This window comes from Lynx rufus, unplaced genomic scaffold (genome assembly GCF_022079265.1).
Source record: "Lynx rufus isolate CCGP_SWC_20201006 ecotype Redwood Valley unplaced genomic scaffold, mLynRuf1.p SCAF_18, whole genome shotgun sequence".
Lineage (NCBI taxonomy): Eukaryota > Metazoa > Chordata > Mammalia > Carnivora > Felidae > Lynx > Lynx rufus.
In genome coordinates, this window is record NW_025814832.1 from 4,799,830 (window position 1) to 4,818,053 (window position 18,224).

The 18,224-nt window shown below is 51.0% G+C and overlaps 1 protein-coding gene across 1 annotated transcript; it reads right to left on the reverse strand.

The window, feature by feature from the left end:
* Positions 1–976: 976 nt before the first annotated feature.
* PIPOX (pipecolic acid and sarcosine oxidase) lies at positions 977–13,923 on the reverse strand. The gene is made up of 8 exons (XM_047080885.1): positions 13,810–13,923; positions 12,439–12,587; positions 4,753–4,966; positions 4,294–4,476; positions 3,163–3,315; positions 2,616–2,774; positions 1,950–2,025; positions 977–1,566 (listed from the first exon to the last, which is right to left on the reverse strand). Exons 1-8 carry the CDS (start codon positions 13,921–13,923, stop codon positions 1,436–1,438), a joined length of 1,179 nt encoding a protein of 392 aa, XP_046936841.1. The 3' UTR covers positions 977–1,435.
* Between the last annotated feature and the right edge of the window lie 4,301 nt (positions 13,924–18,224).

Sequence of the window (18,224 nt, forward strand, 5' to 3'; positions counted from 1 at the left end):
TGCCATAAGTGTCACCTGTGGGTGGAATCCTCCAGTGTTTGTCCTTTTGCGTCTGTCTGGCTCCTGGCGCTTGGCATCACCTTAGCGTTATTCCTACTCTGCAGACGTGATTATTCCCACTTTATGGAGGCTGAGGTGCAGGGGAGCCTCGGAGAGCACCTAAGAAGCAGACCTGGCTGGGGCGCGGGAGACTGGCTGGCTTTTACAACGCCCCGGAGAAGTCAGCGCCGATCCGTGTGCCTAGGCCTACGAGGCAATTTCCTCTGTGTTGTCTTTCCTTTGGGGATATTTTTACTCCTATTCCCATTTCCCTCTCTTCCCACTCACTGCCTCCTCCTGACATTTCCACCCCAGCTGGTCCCAGTTTTTCTCTCCCCAGAGCAGGCCTTTTCTCAAGTCACACTGGCCCGGTCTGGAGCTGCTCCTGCTGGGGTTTCGACTGAGCTCGATGGGCCCCGCTCGAGTCCCTGTTACCCCCCTCACCCCTCCACCCACCCTGGGGTAGTTATGAGCCTGTTCCCTTCCAAAGCAATTAGTGCGAGGAGGCCAGCCGACTCGGTGCTAATGCCGTTTCATTAAGTGGGAGCAATCCTAATGATAATAAAATGGCACATTTAACATTCAAACATTGAACAGGGTTTCTAAGCGAGTGTGCCTCTCTCTTCCTTTCTGGTATAACAACTCCATCTTCATAAGGACCTGACAATACACCCTAATGAGAGACTGGGGAGCTAAGCGTCTTCGCAGAACCAGAGAGAGGACGAGAACCAGACAAAGAATCCAGGGAGAGAGGGCGCGGTGCCCTGAGAGGATAAAGACCCCAAGGATTCCTGGGATAATGGACTCTGGGGTGCTGAGTTAGACAATTAAAGTCTCTGAGAAATAAGGTCGCATGGAAAATACAGCCCACCGCAGACTTTAGTGCAATGCAGCTTTTTATTTATTTGTTTGCTCAACACATTTTTTCCAACAAACATTTATTGCGCACCCAAGGTGAGCCAGATTTTATGGGAGTTTGTGATGGAGGGTGGCTCCAGCTTTCGGAAAAGGAACTCCAAGGGCAGCAGCGGTCTACACGTCGTTCTGTTTGCCCTCCCCTGGGCAGCGTTAGTCACATCCACCCCAGGTTTATCAAATGCCTCAGCGAAGAGAATTTCAACAACTGCTTTGGTCCCGTGAGCCACTCCTTACACGTCCTCCTTATTGAGACAGCCATCTCAAAGGTCCTTGCTACTCTGTGATTGTGGAATATCTGGTTGACCTTCCGGAAGCAAAAAAGTAGTGAGGACTGGAGAGCTGGCCAGGGAGAGAAGGTCGATTCAATCATGCGGCGTTGACAGGGGGCTCAAGAGAGGCGGGAGAACACGAGGGCATGTTACAGCCAGAGGGCTTTATTCCCGGCTCCAGTGTACAAAAAGGAGGCGCTGGCCAGGGGTCAGAGGTGGGCTTTGCCCAGGCCGGGGAAGCGGCTCATTCTAAAAGGTGTCAAGTCATACGATGGCGTTAATTTCATGCTTAATTCATACAGGATCTTCCCCACAACAGGGGAGAGTTTGAATCCATGTCCTAGGGAAAGGAGAGCAGGTTGTCAAGCCTCCTCAGAGACAGCGGCTGGGGTCCCTGAATGTCCGCTACCCTGTCCCCAAATAAGGCCACCTCTCTTCTTGGTCCGCATCCCAAAACTGGAAGCTGCCTCCCACCAGAGCTATCCTTTCTTCTCTGATTGCACCACCCGGCACCTTTTTACAGTCGAGTCTAGACTTTGGCCGGCCAAGAGCGCAGAAAACACCATTTTCCCTGCCCCTGCCCCGCTTGAGCTCTCTCTCTCTCTCTCAAAATAAATAAATAAACATTAAAAAAAAAAAAGAAAGAAAGAAAAAGAAAACAACATTCTGCCTGGTACGGAGATAGGTCAGCTTTAAGGCACGTCTTCCCCTGCTCAGGCTCACCAGAGAATCCAGCACCGATGACAACGTTGTCATACTTTGGGTGTCGATCAAGAATGAAGTGCTCATCAGGGGTGTTCTAGAAAGAAACGATCACACCTGTGTCCTCTGAGGATAGAAAGAAGAGGAAGAGCCGCAGGCAAGGGAGGGAGGGGACCAGGCTGGGTTGCTTTCCAGAAAAAATGGGAACGGGGCACAAGGATGTGTTCTGCATGCCAGTGCCCCCTCCGGGTGCGACAGTCTTTCTCATTTGTCCATCTGCCTCTCTTCTCAGACAGAGCTATGAACACAGTAGGTGCTCAGTTAATGCGTGTAAACTAACTTTAGCCAAGATGCCTCAGGCCCTGGTGACATCTGTCTCTTCTCTTCGTCCCTAAGGCCTGTTCAACTAGAACATCTTGCCAAAAAATCTTTTAGAGCTCTTCTGGGAAACATAGTGAGGGGCAGCCAGGCATCAGCCTCGTGTGCTAATGAAAAGGAATATGAATAACCTCTAGCGGGGCCTCTCCGGTAGAGGTGAACCGACCCACGGAAATAAGCTCATTTGTTTCAAGTCACATATCATGTCAGGGGTCAATTAGATGTGAGCCTGAGCAGTGCTGAGTTCTGTCTCCTTCCCCTGTTCTCCGGGGCTGTGAGAGGGGCCTGCCCCGCCGCCCACACCCTTACCGTGTACAAGCAGGGCTCCAAAAGGGCAGGCTTGGGCTCTAGGTCAGGTAAGTGATCTCTGACAAAGCGGCCCAGGATCTGGACGTCTTGGAAGTCTGAGAATGCTTCTGGGCAGTCCCGCTCCTCAGGATCTACATTGTTGCCGTGGTGATAGCAGACCTAGCTCCCAATCAGAGCGGTGTGAGCTGCGAGGGCCGGCCTTCCTGCACACCCCACAGCCCAGGGGGCAGGCTCTCACAGAGGGCCCCCATCCATCATCCCAGCCTTCCCCAGTCCTGACCGATGCTGTGTGTGCTGCCACTCGAGGTTGCCTTAGCTGTTCCTTCCCCCTCCAACCCTGTGTTTGCAAAGGAAGGGCTCCCTTTGCCGCCTCAGGACAGCTGGGGGTCTTGTGCTACAAATAGGGAATGGTGAAGTATTCTTCTCCTGCTCCTTTTGCTCCCCGAAAGGGAGGGGGGTTCTGAGGGATCTGTTGAAAAGGACCTTAGAGCAGCTGGCCCAAATCTGCATGGGCCCCTGCCAGCCTTCTCTGGGCCTTTCCACTCACCTTCATCAGCCCTGGGTATTCTCCGGAGGGCAGCCCGTAGATGTGGTGGGGAGCCGGGCTGAGGCCCAGGCCTAGGAAGCAAGGAAAGGCCTGGAACACACCGTAGCTTCCGGGAACCTTCTCTCGCCAATAACACACATTGATTCGCAGGGTCTTGAAGCAGAGAGAGGAAGTGGGAGATAAAGGGGGAAAGCCATGGGGGTGCCTGGTGGCTCAGTCGGTTAAGGTCCGACTTTCACCTCAGGTCATGATCTCTCGATTCATGGGTTCGAGCCCCGCCTCAGGCTTTTGCTGACAGCTTGGCACCTGCTTCGAATTCAGTGTCTCCTGATTTCTCTGCCCCTCCCCCACGCACGCTCTGTCTCTCAAAAATAAATAAGCATTAAAAAAAAAGGGGAGGGAGCCCTGAAACTCTATAAAAGAAGTTTCTTCTGGGGTCCTGTAGCTCTTGAATACAAGCTGGGTGCCCCCTCTTAACTCATCCATCGTTGTTTCACCCAAATCTCACGTCATTGACATGTTCCATTTTTTTTTAAGTTTATTTATTGATTTTGAAAGAGAGAGAGAGAGAGAGAGAGAGAACCAGTGGGAGTGGGGCAGAGAGAGAGAGGGGGGGCGGAGATTTGAAGCAGGATCTGTGCTGACAGCAGAGAGCCCGATATGGGGCTCAAAGTCACGAACCGTGAGATCACAACCTGAGTCAAAGTCGGAGGCTCAACCAACTGAGCCACTCAGGCTCCCGACACGTTACATTTTGATATGAGGTACAAAGATCTCTGCATCTGTCTCTTCTTCCAGTCTTGTTTTTTTAATATTTATTTACACCCAGCCATACTTTTCTCTCTCTCTCTCTCTCTCTCTCTCTCTCCTGGAGATAATAATACCTCAGATTTATTGAACGCTTACTACAGGTCAAGCCATTTCCTAAGGGCTTCATATTTATTACATAATTTAATTCTCCAACAGTCATATCCCCATTTGACAGGTTATAAAACTGAGGCTCATGAGGTATCCTAATTTGCCCAAGGTCATCTGGTAGCAAGTAGCAGACCTAGGACTCAGACCTGAGTCCGTCTGACTCCAAGGTTTCTTCTCTTAAGCACCAACGCTCAGGCTTCCAGCTCCCCTTACCTGCAGAGGCAGCTCTATTCCCAGGGGACGGAGGAGCTGGTTGGTCCAAGGGCCCGCTGTGATGACCAAGCTCTTGGCTTGGTAGCTCCCGGCCGTACTTTTCACCGTGACTGGGAACCCCGGTTTTATCTCCATCACCTTCTCTCCATCACACACTAGGCCTCCCAGATGTCGAATTGCATCCTAAAAAGGGCGGCAGCGGGGAAGGGCAAGTTAGTTACATAGTTATGTGGTTCACCCTGGTGAACAAAGTCCTTCACTTAGGGCGGAAGAGAGGGCTCCGACTCCAGACCCCTGTCCCATAAAGACCAGGCCTAGCAGGGCATATAAGACCGCCCTGACCAAAAGGTCGAGAATGAAGCCAGCAGGGCAAAGGCCCTCATCCGGCCTAGGTGATTGGGAGACGGCAGATTGGAACCACCGCAGGGGCTGCGTTGCCCCAAAAGCCGCACACACTACCTGCAGGGCTCTGAGGGCCTTGTCTGCATAGAGAACTCCTCCGGACTTGTCCAAGACCCCCACTTCTCCCCTAGCCAACAGAACATTGGGGAAACGTTGTTTCAGCTCCTCAGCTGAAAGGCACTGGTGCTCCACGCCCCGCCTAGACAAAGTAGCCTGGATCGTTTTTAATTCTGAATTCTCCTTCATTCCCAGCAGCAGTAGCCCCGTCTGCCTGTAGAAAGAAAGAAAGAAAGAAAGAAAGAAAGAAAGAAAGAAAGAAAGAAAGAAAAGGAAAGGAAAAAAGAAAAAAAAGGCACGTGGGTGATGGTATGAGTCAGGGTCCTGGGCCCTTCTGTCTCATTCTTCAACAAGGGTCCCATCAAGGAGGTCTCAGCCTCCTGTTCAAAGAACTGGTAAAGTCAGGGGCGCCTGGCTGGCTCAGTCAGCAGAGCACACAACTCTTGATGTCCGGAACGTAGGTTCAAGCCCCACACTGGGCGTGGAGCTTACTTAAAAAGATTTAGGGGCGCCTGGGTGGCGCAGTCGGTTAGGCGTCCGACTTCAGCCAGGTCACGATCTCGCGGTCCGTGGGTTCGAGCCCCGCGTCAGGCTCTGGGCTGATGGCTCGGAGCCTGGAGCCTGTTTCCGATTCTGTGTCTCCCTCTCTCTCTGCCCCTCCCCCGTTCATGCTCTGTCTCTCTCTGTCCCAAAAATAAATAAACGTTGAAAAAAAAATTAAAAAAAAAAAAAAAGATTTAAAAAATTAACAATAAAAAGAACGGGTAAAGTCATCTCAATGCTGTTGTTAGGGTCGCGGTCAGTATTCTTGAGCGGGCTGCCAGCCCATTCCTAAGTCCACCCTGGGCTCTCACTGTTGGTTTGCTTGTCCTTCCATAGGGCAGACATCCGAAATCCTCACCTGGAAAGGTGTTTCTTCCTCTTCCTCCCTCCCTTGATCCATTCACTATTGTGATCTGTATTCTTTTTAAGTTTATTTATTTGTTTTGAGAGAGAGATTGAGAGTGTGAGTGGGGGGGGCAGGGAGGGCAGAGAGCCAGGGAGAGAGAATCCCAAGCAGGCTTAGTGCTGTCAGCACAGAGCCCAGCTCGGGGGTCAAACTCACACACCGTGAGGTCATGACCTGAGCTGAAATCAAGAGTCAGATGCTTAACCCCACTGAGCCACCCACGTGCCCCTGATCTCTAGTCTCTCTGCCCCCACGCCACCCCCTGCTGTTTCTTTTCCTTTGTCCCTTTTCTTGTCATATGACATATTGTCCCCTGCTGTGCTGGCCTGTGCTTGGTTCCTCCTTGGGGGCTGCCTGTCTTGTGGAAAGGATCCTAAATCGGGACACCTGGCTCTGGGTTCCGTCCTGGGACATCCCCGGGACCTTGCTCTTGTTACACACTCTTCCAGGCCCCACGTTCCCCTGGAACACGTGCCTGTTGGGCCATCGGTGGTGCCACCCCAGGGTGGTACCGCCCGACCCTAGGGCATGTGAATGGCGTGGGCCATTTATTTAGTCATCACAGTGCCTAGGCGTTACCACTCACATTTAGTGGGCAGGGGCCGGGGACGCTAAACCTGCAATGCTCAGGAAGATCCCACCCCAGTGCCAATAGCACCCTCCTGCAGAAACACCAGTAGATGGTCTCTTAGGGTTCCAGCAATTAATTCAGTGACTTTATGGTTTGTCTCTCCCTATACGTCCTTTTATGCTTCTTACTCTCTGGGGGAGTGAAATCTGCTTCTCCTGAATACTTTCCTGTCTCTCTGTCACAAGAGACCAGAGCTCCCTTTTGGTGGAAACTGATCTAAACCATAGAAGGGTCACTTTGGACCTCGGGACTGTTGCTGTAGTCCCTTCTCGCTTTCAGCAGCCGCAGTGACCAGCATCAGCCTGGTACATCCCCCAGGTACTGTGTATAAAGCTCGTAATAGCCTATAATGGAGTCTCATGGATATTACATGCTTCCAAATCCCACATTATCTGGTTGGGGGGATTAAAGAGAAGATTGGGAGGGGGTAGGGACACAGCAGGCCCCAGGGCCGGTGTCAGTACACAGAGCCGCGCAGCGTGGCCAATCCATTGGCCACGGCCCCCGCCTACCCGGCATCCACCACTGGTGAGAAAGCAGTGAGAGCCTCTGCCTCTTCAAAGCTTAGCAGAGGAAAGATGCTGTCGAATCCCCACTCGTCAGCCGGGTCCTTTCCCCGTGGCCCCCAAAAGGACTTCAGATGGGTTCTCAGGGAATGAAAACTTGCCTGGTAGACTTCTCAGTGGAGAGGATAATTCAGAAGTCATGCAAGGATATGTTCTTGAGCCCTTTCTACCCTCTGGGGCTGTGGCTGGGGAGAATTCTGGGAAAGACCTGGCTGAACCCTCCCCTCCGCGGTTACAATGTCAGATCCCTGGCTCAGAAATTTCAGAGCAACGTATTCCAACCCCTGCCTGCAACAGAGCAACCTCCGTCTCTCGGTCTCTCCCCGTCTCTCAGTCTCTCCCCGTAGACTCGGAGACTCAGTCACTTTCTTTCCTCCCTTCCTCTCTCCCACCCTCCCTCCCTTTCTTCCCTCTTTCTTCCCTTGAAATAAGAACCCCTCTTACAGGAATGTACTGTATGGGGAAAACAAACTCATGCCAAGACAACGGGCAAATCAGTCGAATTATGAAACGCTGAGTGATGTTCTAATTCCCAAGCCATCCTGCGGTGGATGAAGCGGGCGCTCCCGTCCCTAGGAGTAATCAGTGAGCTGATTCCGCCGGTGAGTGTAATTGTGCCAATTGTAATCATTTTGCTCCAGCTCTCTGCCCCTGTGGCATTTATTTCTTAGCCCAGATATTGATCTAACAGTGGGAAATTTTCCATCTGAATTTGTGATGCTGGACCCTCCCCTGGTCCGAAGATGCGTTTGGGAAATTCTCATTTTCCGTGGATCACAGCTGAGCTATTTGGCCTGAGGGAAACCGCGCACGGCTGGAGAAATGCCTCCGATTGGAGAGAGATTTTTGACCATTATGAGCAAATCGGAAATAAATGTAAAACACTGCCTGGAAATGCAAAGGCCTGTCATTATGGGAGATAGGTGAGAGGCTCCTGTGGGAAATGCTTAGAGAATTGGAAATCAGTCAGTCAAAACCGGGATCAGAGAATGGGCCTTTTCCCCCCAGTATGAAGATAGATGACTTCCATGGGCGGATTGAAAATCATTTAAATGCTTATTTTCTTAATGGCTTTTCCTAGATCCCAATAAACAGACCGGCTAGTTCTGCATCAATTTCTCACCCCTGTGCTCTGGGTCTCCCTGTGCTCTCTTTCTGCTCAGACCTAGGCTACAAAGTTAGGGGAGGGGAGGAATGAGAGGAGACAAGGCCGTCGCAAGGGAAAAAAAAAAAATTGTCCAGGAAATGCCTGGTCAGGGCTGGCCTAGAAAGAGAGCACCTTGAAGCGAGGCTGGGTTGTCAGGGAACCCTGGAAGGACTGCAGCTCCCAGCTCCCAGTACGCGGTCAGCTGAGCGCAGAGCGTGTGGTGTGAACGGGCGTCTTCCTCCAACCCCAGCCGGATCCAGCACTAGGAAGAGGTAATCGAAGAATCCTCCCAAGGGCCTTGTTGACTCCTCTGGCCGACTAAAGCCTCGGACACGATGTAAGGAGCGGGTGATAGGGGATTTCCATCCATTCCTATAGGAGGCCAGGGCGCCGGATGGAGCCAGCAGGAATCGGGAGGGGCAGGCAGCTCACCCCGCGTCAGCCACCTCCCATCCCAGGCTCCCGTTTCCTCCTCTCGGGGGTTTAAAGTGCACGGCAAGCCAGCTCCCAGAGTCACCTTGGGGAGGGGACTCGGTAATGGCTGCTGTCTTTGTTGGTTTTGGAGGAGCTCTTGGCGTTTCATCTTCCGCTCAGTGGGCCGAGGTGGAATTGGTTAACAAAGACTCTGCTCCAGGGAGGGGATGTGGCTGACAAGCCAGGCACTTCACAGACACAGGAAGCAGCAGCTGCGGAGGGGGCCACCAGGTTCTGCCAGCAGCTGTACTGCCTACGGCTGTGATCTTGTCTGATATTGTCAGCTAAGCAGGGGCAGCCTGGGTCAGGAGCTAGATATTAGGACTCAAAGGGAGAAGGCGGGGCAAGCAAGAGCTGGGCCCCAGAGCTGGGATTTGCTGGTGGTATCAGCGTCCTGGCTGTACCCGTCACAAAAGACTCGGACCTTGTGATCCGGCACCTGTGTCATTGTCTGTACCCAGAATATATGCAAATATCCTGAGCCCACCCATGTTTAGTATGCCACTGTCACAGGAAGAGACAGAACAGAATGAAAAGAATCGGACAACCACCTTCACCGGCAACTCCTGAAGATGTTTGGTGGTTTGTTTGTTTGCTTTTTTAATCATTGTGCGGTGGCCTTAAGTAAATACATCTGTATCTGTCGGTTAGATCATGATGTTGTGCTGGTTCTCCGGGAAGAACCTCGGAGACTAAGAACCCCAGAGATGATGCGTCATTGTAGAAAATCAGAATTAAGAATAAAAGCGAAAAGAATTGGAACGGGAAGTATCTGTGCTGTGTTCCTAAAGAAAAGAACCAAAGAAATTAGCCTGCCCAAGTCAATCAGATTAGCCACAAGAAAGGACGTGATAATGATTCAAATAATAATAGCAACACACCTAGCACTCTGTAGAACTCGGAAGGTTTTCCAAAGCACCTTCATTGTACTCTTTCTTTTTCATAACTGGGGATTCTAGGCATCAGAGTGGTCTTTTAAGAGGGGCTATCATACGTCCCTGTCTTTTTTTTTTTAACGTTTTTATTTATTTTTGAGAGAGAGTGCGTGCACACGCACATGCGTGCAAGTGGGGGAGGGACAGACAGCAAGGGAGACAGAGGATCTGAAGCAGGCTCTGCCCTGACAGCAGTGAGCCCGACATGGGGCTCGAACTCGTGAACCATGAGATCATGACCTGAGCCGAAGTCAGAAGCTCAACCAACTGAGCCACCCAGGTGCCCCAATATGTACCTGTCTTTAATTTTTTTAATGTTTATTTATTTTTGAGAGAGAGAGAAAAAGGGGGGGGTAGGGACAGAGAGAGAGGGAGACACAGAATCCAAAGTAGGCTCCAGGTACTGAGCTGTCAGCACAGAGCCTGACGCGGGGCTCGAACTCACGGACCGCGAGATCATGACCTGAGCCGAAGTGGGACACTCAACCGACTGAGCTGCCCAGGCGCCCCTGTCCCTATCTTTAAATAAACATTAGTAGTCTTTCCACCTGGGATGATTTAGACATGAATTTATTGGGACAGAGGGGATGGACAAAGTAACCAGTCTGTGGTATCTGCTAAGCCAGGGGCCAGCAGACCATGACCCGGGAACCAGATCAGGTCTACCACCTGTTTTTGTTTGTCACACAAGCCAAGATGATTTTTGTGTTTTTTTGGTGGTTGATTAAAAAAAAAAAAAAAACAAAAGAACATTTCATGACATGAGAAGAATATGAAATGTCAGCGTCCGTGAATAAAGTTTTATTGGCACCCAGCCACACTCAGTTATTTACATATCATCTGTGGCTGCTTTCACACTACAATGGCAGGAGTTGGGTAATTGGCAAAGCTGAATAGTTACAACAGAGACCATATGGTCTGCAGAGCCTAAAATACTATGTGGCCATTTCCGGGAAAAGTTCGCCAAGCCCTATTCTAGACTAACTAGGAGTATAGTAATCCTGTGATTTGCACTAATAGGACCCTGACTGCTCAGTAACAAATCTCTCAAAGGGCTGCGGGGAGAAACAAATGAGTTAACCCGTGTTGAGTCCTTTTAAAACAGCCTTAGTTTCTTATCACAAGCATTAAATAGGTGATGATGGTGTCAATGATGACGAGGGACTTGTCAGATACTACTCTAAGCCCTTCACATACATATCCTCACAGCAGCCCCATGAAATAGATACCCCTAGTTTACAGATGAGAAAACTGAGTCTCGTAGAGTTAAACGGCTTGCTGCAAACCATATAGCTAAATGTGTCGGAGCTGACGTGTAGAGCAGGTCGGCCTGGTCCCAAAGCCCTTCCAGATTCCTGCCAAGGAAAGGATTGTGAGACTATGAGACTCTCCTACCCAGCGGTTCCTTTCCCTCTCTCCAGCAGTGGTTTGTCCGTGGTTGCTACGCCCCACGTGTCTCCCCTCCTGCCCTTCTTCCTGCCTTGTGCAATGCAGACAGGATATCGCTGACCCGGAAGAGGTCGTAGGAGCTGCCACTTATCAGAAGGTGCTAGGCGCTATGCCAAGTACTTCCTAAGAGTCTCGTTTCATCCCCATGAAGCCCTGTGAGGAAAAAATGAGGCACAGAGAGGTATAGAAATTTTTCCAATGTCACGCAGTCCGTAAGAGGTAGAGCACAAAGTCAAGTCCAAGCCTGTCTCCAGAACCATGTTCCCTCTGAAAGGTTCCAGACTCTCTCGTAACATCACTCTCCGTGCCTCCGTGTCTGCTGGGAAGAAGTGATCCCTCCATGGCCTTGGTACTTCTTTTACTACCAGACATTCAGCAGTATTCACAGATGGCTGACAGAGAGGGGTCCCTTTGCCAGGCCACCCCTCAGCAAGACATGCTCCTTTATTTGGGTGCTGGGTGCATTAGCTGCCTCTGGAATAAATCTGTAATTAGCTGTCCTAGTCGTATTTGCATAATGGATTTCACTTTGTTCTTAAGTTAATGGTGTTTTTGCAACAGAACAGTAACCTCTTGGTTCCTGGCCATTAAAATAACTGCCACCCTGTAGGATAGAGCCGTGATTTTGTAGAAAGTTCAGTTAAGAGCCACAGAGAAGGTGGGAGGGGACGTAGGGTGGGGGGTTCAAGTTCTCTGCGCATGATGGGTTGTCTGCCTTCCTCCCCGTGGGTGTTTGAAAGGTCAGTGGAGGTTGGGTGGGGGGGCAACAGTGTCTTAAGGGTTAGAGAGCCACGGGAACAATCGAGATCTCCAGCAAGCAACGGGGCCTGAAGAGGAGGCCTATAGGAAGAGGCATTCAGAGAGAATGCATGGATTACAGGGGTCACTCTGGGGATGAGGACCCAGCATGAAGGGCTATGATATTAGCAGGAATATAAAGAATCCAGACAGGGGTCCCTGGGTGGTTCAGTCGGTTGAGCATTCAACTTCGGCTCAGGTCATGATCTCGCAGTTCACGGTTCGTGAGTTCCAGCCCCGCGTGGGGCTCGCTGCTGTTAGCACTGAGCCCGCTTCAGATCCTCTGTTCCCCCTTTTTTTGCCCTTCCCCCACTAGTGCTTTTTCTCTCTCTCTCTCTCTCTCTCAGAAAAAAATAAACATTAAAAAAAAAATCAAGACAGCAGCCTCCTCCTTGATTTCAATCTCTGCCCTAAAAGAGTCTCAGATGGCTCCATGGAGCCAGCTCTGGAGATCTGCTCCCAGTGCCTTTTCAGCAGTCTTCCCAGTACGACCTCTGCCAGCCTCAAACATGTGTCTGACCCAAGTCCTGGAGCTCAGGGTGAGGCAGGAGCCAGCTGGCCCCGTGGGGCAATCGTCATGACAGTGGGCACAATACTTCCACGTGTCTGGCACTCCCCTGGGCCCTGTGTCCCTGCACCACATTTCAAGTGTTGATGGCGGTGCCCCCTCACAGACTCCAAGCACCCCCAGGCACTGGGCCCCACAATTCAAGGAGTTCTCCCACCCACACCCAAACCTGTGTAATTGGGTCCCAGCCTCATGCGCCAGCTGAGCCCATATCTGGTAGCACTCATCCATCATCTGGGTGTAGAAGTCTTCAGGATATGCCCTTCTGATTATCCGGCTCTGCCCGTGGGAGCTTCCTCGGGAGTGCGGTAGAAAGAACTGGAGACGGGAAAACAAGAGAGACAGCCGAAGCTGTTACCCCTTACGCTGCCCGCCCCTCATCCCCACCCCCTGGAGCCAGCTCGTCACGTTCAGATCTTTCCATTCAGTCTCCCTTCACGACCAAGTTACTGATTTAGCCATTGGCACGGAAGTTTTCAGTAGCACCAACTCAGCTTCCCTTTTGCTAACATTATTCACATCCCAAAGTCCCTTCGTTAGTTAGCCTTTGGTCATCTTGCTGCAACCCCACCCCACCTAGTCTCCTAGAGAAACAGAACCACAAAGAACCTTTGAGATCATTCCAGTCTAGCCCCCTTCGTCTTATGGACAAGGAAGCAGATGCTATTTCTCTGTGACTTCAGATCACTCGGGACAAGGGAGCCACCTTGGGATTTAGCAGAGGATGGAGAGTTTCCTGCAAGGTTAAACCAGGAATCCCTCAGGCTTTGAGAAAACTGATAGAGAAGTTGAAAAAGGTTTCTAACCAATCTAGCTCATTTACCAAGAAGGGTAAATCAAAACTCATCTGGATAGCTGTAGAGAGGATGGGAGGATAGAGGAGTCTGGAAGGTGGGCTGGGTGGACCTGCCCGGGGAAGGACCCTGGAGACTCACAGGGCCCACCCACATGTGCCGTGGTCAGGGTACACTGCCCTGCGTGGGGTCACCTTTTCCACAGGGAAAAATAAGACCTAAGTCGTCCTGCCTGTGTATCAAACAATAAGGCTGCCATCAACCAGAGGTGACAGAAAGCAACAGAAGCTTCTGCTGGGTTCCAGCGTGAGAGGCCAGGAATACCCAGGGAAGAATCCTACCTCTTAGGCTGACAAATCAGCTTTTGCCTCTGGGCAAAATTATTTTTACTTAAGGTTACCCAAAGCAGAACTGATTATTTTTCCGGGCCGGATCAACCATTTTAAAAGGCACAGAAGAAACTGACTGGCAAGAAGGAAGAGAACAGGGCCTCGGACACTTCTCCGTCAAGGGCAGGAACCGGGAGGCAGTAAAAGGAGGCAATGAGCCTGGAAACCCAGTGTGGGTCTTAGGGACAGTGGAAGTTTCTTTGCGTTGTCACGAAATACACTAGGCAGCAAAGCCGCAAACTGCACAGAATTTGACAATCAGACCTCACTCCAAAGTCTGCTGGCTCTGGAAACTTCTCTCTAGGGGAGGAGAGAGGGACCGTCCCTAAGGTTAGGAGTGCAGGGGGAACATAGTACCTGCTCCAGCAGGATGACCCTCTTCCTGTGTTTGGCCAGATGGTATGCCGTGAAGCAGCCCTGGATGCCTGCCCCGATCACAATGGCATCACAGAGATCTTTCTGAGCAGCCATAATGCCCACTTAGTCCTACAGCCACAAAGCCCGCACACAAAGAAGCCTCTGGGCTGAAGGAGGAGGAGTAGGGCAAAGTCCAGCCTGGCCAGCATTCCCACAATCCCCTGGGCTGCATCCTTCTCCCCACCCCCCCCTCCCCGCAAAACCTGGCATAGGGCTCAGTCCCCACCTCTCCTGCAGAGTGGAGCTGGGTAGTCTGATCTGAGGTTTAGCCCAGCTCAGCTGCCAGCCTCACCCTTGTATCCCTCTAGCTTTCTATTCTTGGCTCAATTATTGTCATGCAAATGGCTCCTTCCCATGCCACCTTCCTGTCTCATTATGATCTTTGTCTCGGGACTTCGGCCCTGGAATTTCAATGCCTCCTAGACCGAGCTGGGCACCAGGAATGCTGCCTCCCCCTGCTGGCTTCCCTCCCTCCCGCCTGATTTCCTTTGGAGATTCTAGAGGGCCAAGCTAAGAACTTGGCACTCTGCCCAGGGTAAGACCCACCTCCCCGGTGGGGTGCAAGGTCAGGGGGTAGACGCAGGAAACAAAACGGGAGGGCAGTTTTGTGATTATGAAATTATTCTCAGCATGTCTTACTTTCACTTTTTACAAAAGAGAAGAAATTATCCGGAACAAATGGAAAGGACAGAGAGGTGGAGCTTTGTCCTGAGGCACAGAGAGGGGACCAGGCACCAGCCCGGGGCATGGAGGGGCCCTGTAGGGAACGCGCCCTCTGTGCCAGGCAGTGTGCTAAGTAAGTACTTTTACATGTATTCAGGACAGAGCTAGGATTTGTAGGGCCTGGTTCTTATACAATTTGGGGGTCTTCTTTAAGAAAAAGAAAAGAGGGGCGCCTGGGTGGCTCAGTTGATTAAGTGTCTGACTTTGACTCAGGTCATGATCTCAAAGTTTGTGAGTTCCGTCCCCGCATCAGGCTCTCTGCTGTCAGCACAGAGCCCACTTCTGATCCTCTGTCCCCCTCTCTTTCTGCCCCTCCCCTGCTCTCTCTCTCTCTCTCTCAAAAATAATAGAAGGAAGGAAGGCAAGGGAAGGGAGGGAAGGAAGGAAGAAAGAAGAGGAAGAGAAAAGAAAAATCATGAATACAAAATTAGATGCCAGGACTAGGAAGAGACCATCCAGTTAAGGAGCCCCGTGGTTGAAGTGTCGTTAGCTTCACGGTAAATCGGCCTCTGCACGCATCTCCTTGTTTAACCCTTGCAGCCTTAGAAGGACACGTGGACACGTGTTTATCCCCACTTTGGGCACATTAAAGACGGTCCCAAATTCATGGTCACTCCTCCCATCAGAGGCTCTGTGACTGTGTGACCAATAGAGTAAGGCAGAAATGACACTGGGACACTTTCTAGCCCAGGCCTTAATAAGACACCGAGCACTTTTTCTTCTTGTCCTGGAGACTCCCTCTTGGAGCTCTGAGCCACCATGTTAGAGGTCCAACTGCCCTGCAGGAAAGACCCTGCGGGGAGGCCCCGAGACTGCAGGGGAGCCAGACATAAGAGTGAAGCCATCTTGGGGCACCTGGGCGGCTCAGCCGGTTAAGCGTCCGACTTCAGCTCAGGATCTCACAGTTCCTGGGTTTGAGCCCCGCGTCAGGCTGTGTGCTGACAGCTCAGAGCCTGGAGCCTGCTTCAGATTCTGTGTCTCCCTTCCTCTCTGCCCCCACCCCCAACTCATGCTCTCTCTCTCAAAAATAAATAAATGTTAAGAAAAAAAAAAAAAGAGCAAAGCCATCTTGAATGTCCCCCTCCCCCAGCCCAGCCCAGCCGCCAGCTCAATACCGCTGAGTGACCCAACTAATGACACATGAAAGAGAATCACCCGGCCAAGCCCCATCTGAATTCCTGACCTACAAAATCGTGAGATAGAATAAAACAGTTGTTGTTTTAGCCACTAAGTTTTGGGGTAGCTTTTTATGCAGCCATGATTGAAACACCCCTTTTACAGCCAAAGACATTACGGCTTATGGAGGTTACGACTCACCTGAAGCCACACGCCTGGTAAACATAAGCACCGAGATGTGAACCTAGGGTCATCTGCTCCGGATCCTGTTCCTTTAACCGCTGTGCTGTACTGGGGATTGGTCAGAACTCATAATGATGATTCTGATTTAAATAGTTTGCTGTTTCAGGGCACCTGGGAGGCTCAGTCGGTTAAGTGTCAGACTCGGGATTTTAGCTCAGGTCGTGGTCTCACGGTTCCTGAAACGGAGCCCCGCATTGAGCTCCATGCTGGCAGCACAGAGCCTGCTTGGGATTCTCTCTCTCCCTCTCCCTCTGCCCCTCTCCTGTGCACAAGAGCTCTCTCTCTCTCTCTCTCTCTCTCTCAAAATAAATAAACATACGTACATACATAAATAACAGTTTGCTGTTTCTTTCACGTCCATACTGTGAGTGGGAAAAAACACTGGACCAGGAGATCATGTGATCCCAGGTTGCTCCTGCCCCCAGCAAAGGATGCCCCAGAGTGGCCTTGGCAACCGGCTGTCCTCTCAGCCCAGCCCCTCCTTTACTAGGAAAATGGGGGTCCGGAAGAGGGGTACCATATGACTGGCTCTTTTTTTTCTTCTGGAAAAAAAAAAACACTCTAGAATCCAAAAGTCATCTCAATTCCACCCTCACCCCCAACCCCAACCCTCCTCACAGTTGGACGGCTCCCTTAATGGTAGACACAACGGGAAAAAGTGTACTATTTAAGTATGTAAAGACTTGATACAAATATATAAGGTCAGTCCCCAGATTTCTCTTGATAAGGTGTCAGAGGAGATGAACCGTCTACACACAAGGAGAAGCAGACAATAAATCCTCCCATGGAAGTGTGCCCAGCCTCACTAGCAATGAAAGAGATAGGAATTTATTAACTTCAAGGTACGATTATGTGCCTATTAAATGAGCAACAATAAGTAACAATGACAAAATCTGATGTTGTCAGTGCCGTGGGGAAGGGGAGAGAATAGGGTGGCGACTCAGATTGTCTGGGCCTTCGGGAGAGTGCGGGGCAGCGTGCAGGGACAGTAGAATGGTTCAAACCCTCCGACCTAGAAATCTGACTTGGGGAACTATACCCCAAGGAAATATCCAAGGGAAGAAAAAGACATCTGTATGAAGACATTCATAGCCATGCTCTTACAATATAGAAAATTGGAGACAACCCAGCCACAGGGAATATCTGAGCAAATCTGGCGGGTTGACACAACGGAATACTATGGAGCGATTCAAAATGACAAGCTGAGGACTGTGGGCTACATCGAAACGTGCGTATGTATGAAATCATCCTAAGAAAAAGAACGGAGCACAAATACACTCGGATCGCAACCAGGAGTTATGTGTGTGCGTGTTATCAAAGATCTAAAGAGAATTCGGCACAGTAATTGAGATTAATGCTCATTAGTTTCCACGTCCTATCAAAATTGAGCTTCCATTCACAATTTGTAAAAGGAGAGGGAGGAATCCCCCGGGGAAGCAGATTCCTCAGATCTCCTCGGTCACTGGTTCCAGGGCTGGGGGAAGTTCTTTCTTTGTTCGAATCTCAATTCTTCCTGCTCCCCACCCCCACCCCCCTTCCCCAACGGCTCTTATTGTTCGTTCTCCGGGGAAGCTACAAAGCTGCTCTGTGTCCCACCTCTCCTTTGTTTAACGTACTATCCCTTCAGAAATAAAATGACAATTCCATTCCCCCACCGTCACTTCACAAGGCTGCCCTGGATTCCTGGACGCAAGCATCCGCTTCTTGTTAAGAATTTCAAACAGCTCCTCCGAAAGCAGACACTGGCCGTGGCCCAACCTTGAAATGAAAAGGAAATCGGCTTCTGAAGTCTTCCCCTTCTCTCTCAGGGTTGCCCCGTCCTTGCGGCTGTCCTGACAGGGGCAGGCGGAGAGAAGAGATCCCCTCAAATTCCATTTTAACACCCATTTTGGATCGGAAGACTATTAAAGAAAGAGCCGGCAGCCCTACCCCACGCCCGGCTGTGTGTCAGCAATTGCGGCTCGTGTCCTGGGGCAGAGCCACCGAGGATGTGAGGCTGAACTGCTCATCTGATGGCTTGATTGACACTTCGCAGACAGGGGAGGGAGAGCCCAGCCAGGGAAGCAGCAGGCTGCACAGCTCAAAATAATGAGAGGACCTGAATCGGGAGAGAGCGTGGAATAAATAAGAGAGACCTAGGAGTTGGATGGCGAGGGAGAATCTTCTGTTCTCTTTCCTCTGCCCCTCTTTGCCAAGGAGCCGGAGCCTGGGGCAAGGAGGCAGGCAGGCAGACCGGGAAGTGGCCCCTCCGGACCCATCCTGCCAGCTGCCAG

Excerpts from the sequence above, each read along its gene's own strand:
- PIPOX (XM_047080885.1), bottom strand. The coding sequence starts at position 13,923 with ATGGCTGCTCAGAAAGATCTCTGTGATGCCATTGTGATCGGGGCAGGC. Across the intron at positions 4,477-4,752 it reads AGGCCCTCAGAGCCCTGCAG|GATGCAATTCGACATCTGGG; the intron begins GTAGTGTGTGCG and ends CGCCCTTTTTAG. Across the intron at positions 2,775-3,162 it reads AATACCCAGGGCTGATGAAG|GTCTGCTATCACCACGGCAA; the intron begins GTGAGTGGAAAG and ends ATTGGGAGCTAG.